The sequence below is a fragment of the Bos indicus x Bos taurus genome, chromosome 18 (genome assembly GCF_003369695.1).
Source record: "Bos indicus x Bos taurus breed Angus x Brahman F1 hybrid chromosome 18, Bos_hybrid_MaternalHap_v2.0, whole genome shotgun sequence".
NCBI lineage: Eukaryota > Metazoa > Chordata > Mammalia > Artiodactyla > Bovidae > Bos > Bos indicus x Bos taurus.
Genome location: NC_040093.1, coordinates 19,825,285 through 19,836,721, shown reverse-complemented (window position 1 = coordinate 19,836,721; position 11,437 = coordinate 19,825,285). Strand labels below are relative to the sequence as shown.

General features: G+C 53.7%; 2 protein-coding genes across 2 annotated transcripts; both read left to right on the top strand.

Moving 5' to 3' along the window:
- The first annotated feature begins 4,067 nt into the window (after positions 1 to 4,067).
- On the top strand, positions 4,068 to 5,591 carry FFAR1 (free fatty acid receptor 1). Its single transcript, XM_027514350.1, has one exon. The coding sequence runs from the start codon at positions 4,398 to 4,400 to the stop codon at positions 5,298 to 5,300; it is 903 nt and encodes a 300-aa protein (XP_027370151.1). The 5' UTR covers positions 4,068 to 4,397; the 3' UTR covers positions 5,301 to 5,591.
- Positions 5,592 to 8,554: 2,963 nt separating this feature from the next.
- On the top strand, positions 8,555 to 10,861 carry FFAR3 (free fatty acid receptor 3). The gene is made up of 2 exons (XM_027514343.1): positions 8,555 to 9,047; positions 9,312 to 10,861. The coding sequence occupies exons 1-2, from the start codon at positions 8,936 to 8,938 to the stop codon at positions 10,295 to 10,297; spliced, it is 1,098 nt and encodes a 365-aa protein (XP_027370144.1). The 5' UTR covers positions 8,555 to 8,935; the 3' UTR covers positions 10,298 to 10,861.
- The last annotated feature ends 576 nt before the right edge of the window (positions 10,862 to 11,437 follow it).

The following is an 11,437-nucleotide window of genomic DNA, read 5'->3' as shown; positions in this document are numbered from 1 at the left end:
CAGCCAGTGAGTGATTTCCAGTCTGCAGAGTCTGAGTGGGGACAGGGAGATGGGGCAGGCATTCAAGGGCTTGGGAAGAAGGGAAAGGTCATGATCAAATCACCAGACTGGAGAGCCCATCTTCTGGTTGCCGAGAGTCCACTGGCATCACAGACAGAGTCTGGGTCTCAACTCTTCCACCTGACCAGCCAAATGAGCTTGGGCAGAGTTCACCGGCTTCTCTAAGCCTCAGTTTCTTCATCTGTTAAAAAGAAGATGCAGGTGGTTCGAGATAGGAAATGAGCTATAATCTTATGTCATATTATAAGAAGGCTAACACAGCAGCCAAAAGTCCCTAAAAATCAAATTCCTATCTGATTTGCATCTCTTGAAGACTGTGAAAAGGGGAAGCCAACTCATTACTCACAGCACTTCTCAAAAAGTGGCCTTGCTGAGTTCTTTCACAACCCACAGCTGCATGGCTTCTCGAAGACCTAGAGGGACCTCTCACCCTTTCTACCTTCGTTTACCCCCACTCGTTTTCTAGTATGTTTCCTGGCCGACTTGCCCTCTGCTTCTCCGTCTGTTCTCTCTCTACCCGTTCCACTTCTGCCAAGGGGCCAAAGCCCATTCTCCTTCGGGGCAGGAAAGCGTGGTTCATCAATCAGCAAGATGCCCAGCAAATTCCTGGCCTGTGATGAGTGTTCTGAAGACATCACCTTCCTTTCCTGCCCCCAACATTCCCCCCTGCCCAACACCAGATGCTCTCTGCAAGGTCGTCCTTGGGGTACCCGAGGAGTGGGGTGCTGATTTCCCCATCTAACTTCTTGTCCCTGGTTTGACTTCTTCCTCTTTTTTCTTTCTTTTTTGGCCACACCATGTGGGTTGGGTCATCTCAGTTCTCGGGCCCTCACAGTGAAAGTGCTGAGACTTAACCATTGGACTTCCAGGGAACTCCCTGGTTTATACCTCTTATGAGCACCATATGCTTTTTTTCAGAGAAGGCTTTGAGGACTGTTGAAATGAGAGGGGAAGGGCTTGGGAACCAGAATCACTGAACCCATTCCACCATGTACCTACTGAACACCTGTCACTACATCCAGCACAGAACCAGTTATCGGGATACAAAAAAAAAAGATAGAGCATGGTCCTAATCTTAGGGGTCTCTGGTCTAGCTGCCCAGAGGGTTTTAGACACCCAAGGAGCTGGAAGCAGCCTGCAGAGGCCTGGCACGGGGTTCCCTGGCAACCAGCAGGTGACTTCCATCCTGTCCCCATGCCTAGCTGCTGATATCAACCTACTTCATGACCAATTGCCTGAGAGATGTAGCTGTCATCAGGTCCCACTGAGACGTGCACAGCAGAGACTGGGCAGCCTGGGGCCAGAACACATGCAAGCCCCGCATCCAGCCCCAGACCTCACTGTCCTCGCCCAGACAATAGACCATTCATACGACTCAGTGAGTCCCTGCTGTGTATGCAACCAGCAGTGGACAGAGCAGACAGAAAGCTTCGCCTTCACTGGCCAACAGTCTAGTAGTTGTTGCTGTTTAGTCGCTAAGCCGTGTCTGACTCATTTGGGACCCCATGAACTATAGCCCGCCAGGCTCCTCTGTCCGTGGGATTCTCCAGGCAAGAATACTGGAGTGGGTTGCCATTTCTTTCTCCAGGAGATCTTCCTGACCCAGGGATGGAACCTGCATCTCCTGCATTGGCAGGAAGATTCTTTACCACTGAGCCACCAGGGAAGCCGTACATTTTAGCTGAGGAGCTGGCAAATCTGGTGTCTCAGTGTTTCAAGTGCTCAGAATAAACAACACAAAGTGACAGCGGAGGGGCTGGAGCAGAGGCAGGGCCCATAGGATGCAGGGACCGAGGGAGTCTCTGAGGCTGTGATGCTTGGCAGACACCTGGCCTGCCACGCAGGAGAGCCAGTGGAGAAGAGCTTGAAGACCCGCCGTCTCCCTTGGCACCCAGCTTTGTTCATCTCCCAAGCACTCATCACAACAGCTAAAATGGCACTTTTGTTGATTTTTTCCCCAGCCCTGTCCGTTTCTGAGTGTTTCCAAAAGACAGAACCCTAAACAGCAGGTGGTGAGTTCTTCTATATCCCAGGGGAGGTGCTGGATGACAAATGCAGGACTTGGAAGGGAGGCGGCAGAGAACCTGAGATTTAAAGGGAAATACGACCATTTCTTTGGAGGGAGCTATGGATCTGCGGAGAACCTCACGCTACCCGCACTTGAAGCCTGATGGGAAGCATTTCCAGGGAGACACTCGGAGAAACTTATTCTGGGTGACATGGAATTCGGGGAGGACATAGTGACCTGGTGACTGACACACATGCCCAAGAAAGCTGAAGTCCAGAGAGGCTGTATTGTCAGTCTCACACAGGAGAGAGACAGATGGATAGACAGACACCTGCTATGTGTCAGAGACAGAGAAACAGGACCACAGAGACAGCCTGGGGCCATTTAAATCTCACTTAGGGAGGATGGGGCTTCCCAGGTGGCTCAGTGGGTAAAAGAGCCCATCTGCAATGCAGGAGATGCAGCGAGATGCGAGTTCGATCTCCATGTCAGGAAGTTCCCCTGGAGAAGGGAATGGCAGCCCATTCCAGTATTCTTGCCTGGAGAATCCCATGGACAAAGGAGCCTGGCGGGCTACAGTCCATGGGGTCGAGAAGAGTCGGACACGACTGAAATGACTAAGCAGGCACGTAGGGAGGATGATGCCAACAGGGAGGTGAACGACTGAGTTCCCAGGGGCTGAGAAAGGTAAGCAGCCAGATGAAGGGGCCACCCAGCGTCCCTACAAGTGCCCCCAGGAGGGATCCCCTCTGCCATCAGTGCAGCTCAGAGAGGGGCAGGGCAGACCACTGCCCGGGTACTTCAGTGCCGTCCATCTCAACTTTGCTTGTTCCTGGTCTCTCCTCCTCCTGCTCCTGCCGACACAGGGAGGGTCAGTAACCACTGTCAGAACTTTCCTCATGGTCCAGTGGCTAAGACTCCGTGCTCCCAATGCAGGGGAGCCAGGTTCAAACCCTGGCCAGGGAACTAGATCCCGCATGCTGTAACTAAAATCCAGCACAGCCAAATAAATTTAGAAAAAACAAATATAAATATGAAAAAAGCAACCACGGTCATCAGGCCAGAGGGGAGAGGAGAGGCCTGTTATCAGGTACGAGGAGAGGGGAAACTCCAACTAGGCATGATGATCTCATTACCCCACATTACCACCTACTACATGCCAAGTGGAGGTGCTATGGTGACCAGAGGGACTTTTTTAGTCTCTGAGAGTGAGTCTGGCCCTGCCCATGAGCTCATCCAAGAGCAGAGAAGACTTAGCCCCCAGGGCAGGTTTGAATTGTTGGGGGCAGGGTGGAATAAAACTGTGTTCTGGTTGTACCCCACCCACCCTGCTCTTTAAAGGTGCTGGCCAGGCACACCTCCCTCCACCCAACGAAAGCCCACACCTCTAACCTCTCCCCTTCCTGTGTTCACATCACCTTGGACCCTCACCTCCTTCCGAGATGGTCCATTAGCTGCTCATCCAGGCTGTGAGTGCTTCAGGCTAATGGCCCTGCCACCCCGCCCTTCCCTCCCTTCCGGCTCACTGCCCATCCTGGCCACCCTCCCTCAGGGGACTCCTGAGCCTCAGACATCTGGCAGCACCAGGAGGTGAGTCCCTCTTCCTATGGCTTCTCTCCCCATAAGAATGATTCCTCAGATCCCTGCAAGAATGATTGCCCAGATCCCCAGATGCCTCCGCTCAGGGGGAACCCCTGAAGTCAGCTAAAGTCATTCCCTTACACTGAGGGGGCTTGGCTTACCCCTGGACTCTCCTCAGGCGACCCTCTTCTCCTGCCCATGGCCACAATCTTCACCTTCCCCATACCCCAACTTCTTCCCTCAGCTGGGAGTTGCCACCTGACCCACACTGCCTGCTATAGGGGTGCAGAGCCCTCTCTTTATAGGGAATTGGGAAAGGGGCATGAACACAGGAGTCTAGATTCCTCTCTTGAGAAAAACATCCTCTTGGGCTTCACTCTGGTTCTGAATTCTCTCCACCCTTTGTTTTCCCAGAGGCTCAAGAATCAGGAGGTCTTGCCTCTCCTGGGACCTGCCCACCTGTGTTCCGTCTCCCATCTGTTGCCAGCGATCGTGTGCTCCATTTTAAGGGGGCACGTGGCAGAGAGAAAGCAGAGGGCTGACAGCGAGCGGTCCCTGCTTGAATCCAGGCTTGACTGCTAAAAACCTGCCACCTCCCTCTATGGGGCATCCATCTCTCCACTGATCTCACTAGACAGCTTCTCGCATCCTGAGCAGTGCTGAGACCAGTCTGTGACTCCAGGAGCCCCCGTTCCTCGGTCCCAGGAGATCTGAGATCAGGGAGTGAGTGGGGCGCACAAGGGGCCCCATGGACCTGCCCCCGCAGCTCTCCTTCGCCCTCTATGTGGCTGCCTTCGTGCTGGGCTTTCCACTCAACACCTTGGCCATCGCGGGCGCCGTGTCCCACGCCCGGCTGCGCCTCACCCCCAGCTTGGTCTATGCCCTCCACCTGGGCTGCTCTGATCTCCTGCTGGCGACTTCTCTGCCCCTGAAGGCAGTGGAGGCCCTGGCTGGGGGCACCTGGCCCCTGCCGGCCCCTCTCTGTCCTGCCTTCGCCCTGGTCCACTTCGCTCCACTCTATGCGGGAGGGGGCTTCCTGGCCGCCCTGAGTGTTGGCCGCTACCTCGGAGCTGCCTTCCCCTTGGGCTACCAAGCTGCCCGGAGGCCGCTCTACTCCTGGGGCGTGTGTGTGGCCGTATGGGCCATCGTTCTCTGTCACCTGGGGCTGGTCTTTGGGCTGGAGGCCCCGGGGGGCTGGCTGGACAATTCCACCAGCTCCTTGGGCATCAGCACACCAATCAATGGCTCTCCGGTCTGCCTGGAGGCCTGGGACCCAGCATCGGCAGGCCCGGCTCGCTTTAGCCTCTCGCTTCTGCTCTTCTTTCTGCCCCTGGTCATCACAGCCTTCTGCTACGTGGGCTGCCTCCGGGCACTGGCCCACTCGGGCCTGAGCCACAGACGGAAGCTAAAGGCGGCCTGGGTGGCTGGCGGGGCCCTGCTCACATTGCTGCTCTGCTTAGGACCCTACAACGCCTCCAACGTGGCTGGCTTCCTGCACCCCGACATTGGAGGCCAGTGGCGGCAGCTGGGGCTCATCACAGGTGCTTGGAGCGTGGTGCTCAACCCTTTGGTGACTGGCTACTTGGGAGGCCACCCTGGCCAGGGGACAGTCTGTGTGGCAAAAACAAAAGCAGGAGCATCCCAGAAATAGTAGCTATTGCTGGGGGGAAAGGGGCAGGGAGCAGGAGAGCCTGGCTGCTTCTCCAGGCTCCTGGCAAGGGCCACTCTCAAGGAACGGCGGGGCAGCCTCGCCTGGGAGCATCCCTGGAGCCACTTGTGGGAAGAACTGAGCCTAGAAGAAGACAGGATTGCAGTCAGAGAGAAGGATGGAGGCCTGGAGCCAGATGGCAGGAGGAAGGTAAGCTGCCCCCGGCACATAGGACTTCCCACCTCCCCTGTCTCTCGTCTCCTCGAATCTTGACTGCCCCGACTGCCAGCGAGTCATGTGGAGGAGGAGGAAGGATATTTGCTTCTAAGCCAGAGGCACTGCCACTCTGATGGTATGCTTGGGGAGATGTTACTCCAAAATCTTTTCCTAGGAATGTACATTTAAATCTCTCAAGAAGCAGCAGGAGGCAAGACCATGACACTGTGATACCCTATAGGGCTCACAAGGGGGCAGCATTAGAACTGTGAACAGGAAGCTGGTGGCAACAGATGCTTGGGCAGGGGGAAGGGAAAATACTAGCAGCACCAGAAATAGTCGCAAACAAACATACATGACAGTCACCACGTTAAGAGTTTTGCAAGCGTTGTCTCATTTCATCCTCCCACAATCCTTTGATTTAGCCGTGCAGCTGCTGTACAGATGAGCAGGCAGCTCACTGCACAAGGGAGTCAGGCAAAGGGGCAAACGCTGACTGAGCTCTAGACTGCGCTTTGCTCACCAAGCCACGTGCCTGGTGTGGGGCTGCTCCCACCCAGGAGAAGGAGTGACTTACTCTAATTTGAACAAAGCCGCTACCCACTTTGTCAGGCAGCGCACGCCCCCTGGTGCAGGGCTGTGCTCTGCAGGGAGTGCCTTTTCCTAATTTGCACTAAGGCGCTGCATGAGTTTGCCATGGTCCTGGAACCAAGTATGACCATCATCTTCATTTCTCGGGATTAAGAAATTTGCCCAAGGCCTTACAGCAATGGAGCAGTGGACATAAGATGTGATGCTTCCAGGAGGACCCCAAAAGGTCAGGGGACATCTGGAAAACTTAGGGGTATCGGGGTTAATGCCTCTCTTTGCGGTCCCTTTTGTGAAGGTGAGTGGTAACACCCTGAACCCAAGAGAGAGGCAGACGACAGCGGCTGAGAGAGACACACACGTGGGCGTCTGCTCTGAGATGAGGTGTAGGAAGCAGACTTATTCCTCTAATGATGACAAAGACGTGAACACATAGAAGCAAAAAAACTGGTAGCTGTGTGCCTGACTTGCACTTGTGGATTACACAAGTTTTCATGCTTGAATGTCTACAAGGGGGAACTTCCTTAATGGTTGTCCAGAGGTTAAGACTCTGTGCTTCCACTGCAAGGGGAATGCGTTGGATTCCCTGGTCAGGGAACTAAGATCTTGTATGCTGCATGGTGTGGCCAAGAAAAACAAATGTCTACAAGGGCAAGAATTTTCCTTGTTTCGTTTGCTGATATAACCCCAGCAATTAGAAGAGAGCCAAGCACGTAGTAGGCTTGCAGTAAATATTTGCTGAGTGAGTGAATGCTTGTAACAGCCCTCCAAAGACAGTTTTATTACCCCTGTTATAAAGATGGAGGGCTTTCCTGGTGGCTCAGTGGTAAAGAATCTGCATGCCAATGCAGGAGACGCAGGTACAATCCCTGGTTCGGGAAAACCCCATGAGAGTAGGCAATGGCAACCTACTCCAGTGTTCTTGCCTGGACAATCCCATGGACAGAGCAGCCTGGTGGGCTACAGTCCATGAGGTTGCAGAGTTCGACATGACTTAGCGACTAAACAACAGCAATAATAAACAAATACGGAAACAGGCCAGAGAAGTGAAGTCACTGGCCAGAGGCTCCACTGAAGCCAGAAACAAGTTTGCTCTCTGTGCAGTGGGGACACCAGAGAATCTTGGTCAAAACCTGCACTCCAGCACAGACGACCCCTCCCGTAAAGCAACAACTATGCTCCCTCCCACCGCACCAGAGCACCTGCTGCTGCTCGGCCACCTCTTCCGGTTACTTGTGCCTCTTCCACTTAGGGGAGATTTCAGCTCCTCCCTGCAGCCCTGCAGAGCCTGCCCCCAGCATCCTCTGGTTACTCTCGCCCCTTGTGCCGTGAACCTGCTCCCAGTGGCCCCAGAAGGCCCACCTGTGCACCCCTATTCCCTGTGCTTGCACCATTTCCTCTGGGGGCTCTCGGCCTCTGGATTATTTGTGTCTTTATTATCGTCCCCCTACTCAGTCCCTCTCAAGGACACCCCTTCCCACCACATGTAAGCCCCACAACAGCAAAAACTTTGTTTGGTTTTCTGCCCGATTTCTAACAGCTTATTTGAGATAAAATTTACATATCATAAAATGCACCCATTTCAAGTGTACCATCCTGATTTTTAGTACATTTACCAAGGGGTGCAACTATCCCTATCAAGCAATCTAGGATATTTTTTGATAAAAATGGAATAACTCTCATGCTCACTTACAGTTAACCCACTTCCACTCTCAGTCCCCAGGCAACCAGTCATCTACTTTCTGTCTCTACAGATTTGCCTACTCTGGGCATTTCATAAAAATGGAAACATACATAGTCTTCTATGTCTGGCTTGTTTCACCCAGCACAATGTTTTTAGGTGCATCCATGTATGCATGGGTATTTCATTCCTTTTTGTTGCCAAATAGTATTCCACTGTCTGGCTACGTCACATGGTTTATCCATTCACTAGCTGATGGACACCAGGTAATGTTTCCACTTTTTGGTTATTATGACTAATATTCTTATGAACATTTATGAGCAAGTCTCTGTGTGGATATATGTTTTCATTTCTCTTAAGTCAATAGTTAGTGTCAGTCACTTAGCTGTGTCCAACTATTGGTGACCCCATGGACTGTGGCCCACCAGGCTCCTCTGTCCATGGGGATTCTCCAGGCAAGAATACAGGAGTGGGCTGCCATTCCCTTCTCCAGGGGATCTTCCCTACTCAGGGATCAAACCCGCATCTCCTGCTTGGCAGGCGGATTCTTTACCACTGAGCCACCAGGGAAGCCCCTGCTATGGATTATGTGGCCCCCTAAAAGGTAGTTGTTACCATCATTGCCACTAAAATTAATATTACTATCAGCCCAGAGACAAGCCCACCGCAGGAAGTGGGGTGAGGGCAACTGACATCTGTTCAGTGCTCACCACACTTAACTTAGCCTTTGACAGGTTATTAACTAACACTTTACACAATAAACCTATGAGACTGGTATTCTGATGATCCTGTTCTATGGATGAGAAAGCAGAGGCACAGAGGGCTTAAGTCACTGGCCCCAAATCACTAAGCTAGCAAGTGACAGGGCTAGCATTGAACCCCAGCCTGGATCCAGAGCCCAGGCTCTGCATGACTGTGTCACACTTCCTGCCCTTACAAGGCAAACTGGAGGAGTGCCATTCTAGAGGAGCAGATAAAATTCAAGTGGAGGATCAGAGAGAAGACAAAGTCTGCACATCCCCTGTGAGGCCGCCGAGGAGCAAGGCATGCAGGCAGTCGTGGAATTTGCTCCTCATTTTGCATACTGGCCCGGCGGCGCTGCTAACGGAGCTAAAGGCATCTTTTGTGCCTTTGCTCTCCAGCGAGTGACGTCATGGGCACTGCCAGGTTTTTATCACTTCTGCCAGATAATAGCTCACCGGACTTGATCTGGAGGAGCCGGCAAGGTGTTGAGCAGCAGAGCCCTCGGGTTCTCAAAGCAGCAGGTGAGCACGGGGTCCTTAGGGGCTCTGTGGAGGGCACCTTGGCGCTCAGGGAGAGGGAACAGGAGACAGGAGGCGACCAGGAAGAAAGGGACAGGAAAGGGGCAGGAGACCGGGTGTGACCAGGAAGAGAGGCAGGCGGCCCCTGCTGCGGAAAGCGTGAGGGAATGGGGGTGGGGGTGTTCCCGGCCGACAGCTGGGAAGCTGATGGTGCGAGACCCCCACCTGTGCTGCCATCTCTGTCTCTCTGTCTCTCTCTCTCACTAGTGGCCATGACCAACCCAGACCACTCCTTCTTCCTCGGCAATCACTGGCTCTTCTTCTCCGTGTACCTCTTCACCTTCCTCGTGGGGCTCCCCCTCAACCTGATGGCCCTGGTGATCTTCGTGGGCAAGCTGCGGCGCCGCCCTCTGGCCGTGGACGTGCTCTTGCTAAACCTCACCCTCTCGGATCTGGTCCTGTTGCTCTTCCTGCCGTTCCGCATGGTGGAGGCGGCCAGTGCCATGCACTGGTCCCTGCCCTTCGTCTTCTGCCCCTTCTCCAGGTTCCTCTTCTTCACCACCATCTATCTCACGTCCCTCTTCCTGGCAGCCGTGAGCACAGAGCGCTTCCTGAGCGTGGCCTACCCGCTTTGGTACAAGACTCGGCCGAGGCCAGGGCAGGCTGGCCTGGTCAGTGGGGCCTGCTGGCTCCTGGCCGCTGCTCACTGCAGCGTGGTCTACGTGATCGAATTCTCGGGGAACTCCTCCCCCAGCCAGGGTATCAACGGAACCTGCTACCTGGAGTTCCGGGAGGATCAGCTGGCCCTTCTCCTGCCCGTCCGGCTAGAGATGGCAGTGGTCCTCTTTGGGGTGCCCCTGTTCATCAGCAGCTACTGCTACAGCCGCCTGGTCTGCATACTCGGGAGGGGAGCTAGCCATCGCCGTCGGAAGAGGGTGGCAGGGCTAGCGGCTGCTACATTGCTCAACTTCCTCGTCTGCTTTGGGCCCTACAACATGTCCCACATCGTGGGCTACATCCAGGGTAAAAGCCCCACGTGGAGAAGTTATGTGCTGCTCCTCAGCACCCTGAATTCCTGCGTCGACCCCCTTGTCTACTATTTCTCATCATCTGGGTTCCAAGCCGACTTCCAGGGATTGCTGGGGCGGCTGACTGGGTCCTGGGGCCCTTGGCGGCAGGAGAATGGCGTGACCTCGAAGAAGAGCGAGGGAGAGGGGCCACCTCAGGAGCTGTTCAACATAGAGGCCAGCTAGCGGACTCTAGGTGGGTGCTCTGGAGCTGGTGGCAGGTGGACTGGGCTGCAAGGGGGATCATCCCTGGGGCAGCTCCAAGCTCAAGTCAGGCAGGACCCTGGAGAGGCAGACTGGGGACTAGCACCATCCGGGACAGAGCAGGCACCCGCCTTCCTCAGGATGTGCCCACAGAAGCCCAGCTCTTGATCTCATCACACACTCCCCTCCCTTCCCATCCCCTGACGTGCCCAGGAAGTGGTCAAGGTGAGGAAGAGCTATGGAGAAAAAAGGAGCTTCCCACGGCAGCAGGCCAGCTCCTGAACTTTGCTGAAGGTAGAAGAGGAGCTGAGAGCAGTGTTCAGGGGCCCAGGGAGCTGCCCAGTGACTTGGGACAGAAGACGGGAAGAATGTCCTTCAGAACTACTGACAAAGCTGGTGGGGGTAGGGACACAGGACTCCAGGTGGGAGGGAGCACCCTGCTGTCACATGTGGATTTTCCAGAAAGTTTCCACTGCTCAATAATTTCAGATCTTCAGGGACATTTATGAAAAATGGCAAAGAAACATTACCTAAATAAATTTTGTGGCAAGCAAAAGAGAATTTTTTTTTCTTAACCTGTTTTTTTTTTTTTTTTTTTCCCTAATGGTCCATGTGATTGGTATATGTGAGTGTATCTTAGGTGAAATTGATGGATGGAAGGATAAAACACTGAGACTCTGAAAGAAAAGGGATGAACAAGAAGATGCTTAGATGCTGAGAGAGGACTGGAGTTGGAAGAATAAGAACAATAACTAACCTCTCTTAAGAGCTTGGCCTGACACTGTCTTCTTCAATCTTCTCAGTCACTGTGAGGCAGGTACTATTACTCTTCCCATTTTACAGGTGAGAGACTGGGCCCAGAGAAGTGAAGTCTCTTACCTGAGACCCCATAGCCCACAAGCCGTTGAAGCAGGACTGGAAGCTGAAATTAGCTGACTCCAAAACCCAGGTCCCTGAGCCACTCTGCCACTAGCTGTGTGTCATCGGTAAGCAGGCCCCAGTTAGACTTCCAGAGTCAGCCAAGGCAGACTGACTGGGACAAATGTAAACAGATCATGAGGAGAAACAGAACTGGATGCAAAGCAGATGGACTATCTGTGATCATACATCCTCTTCCCAGTA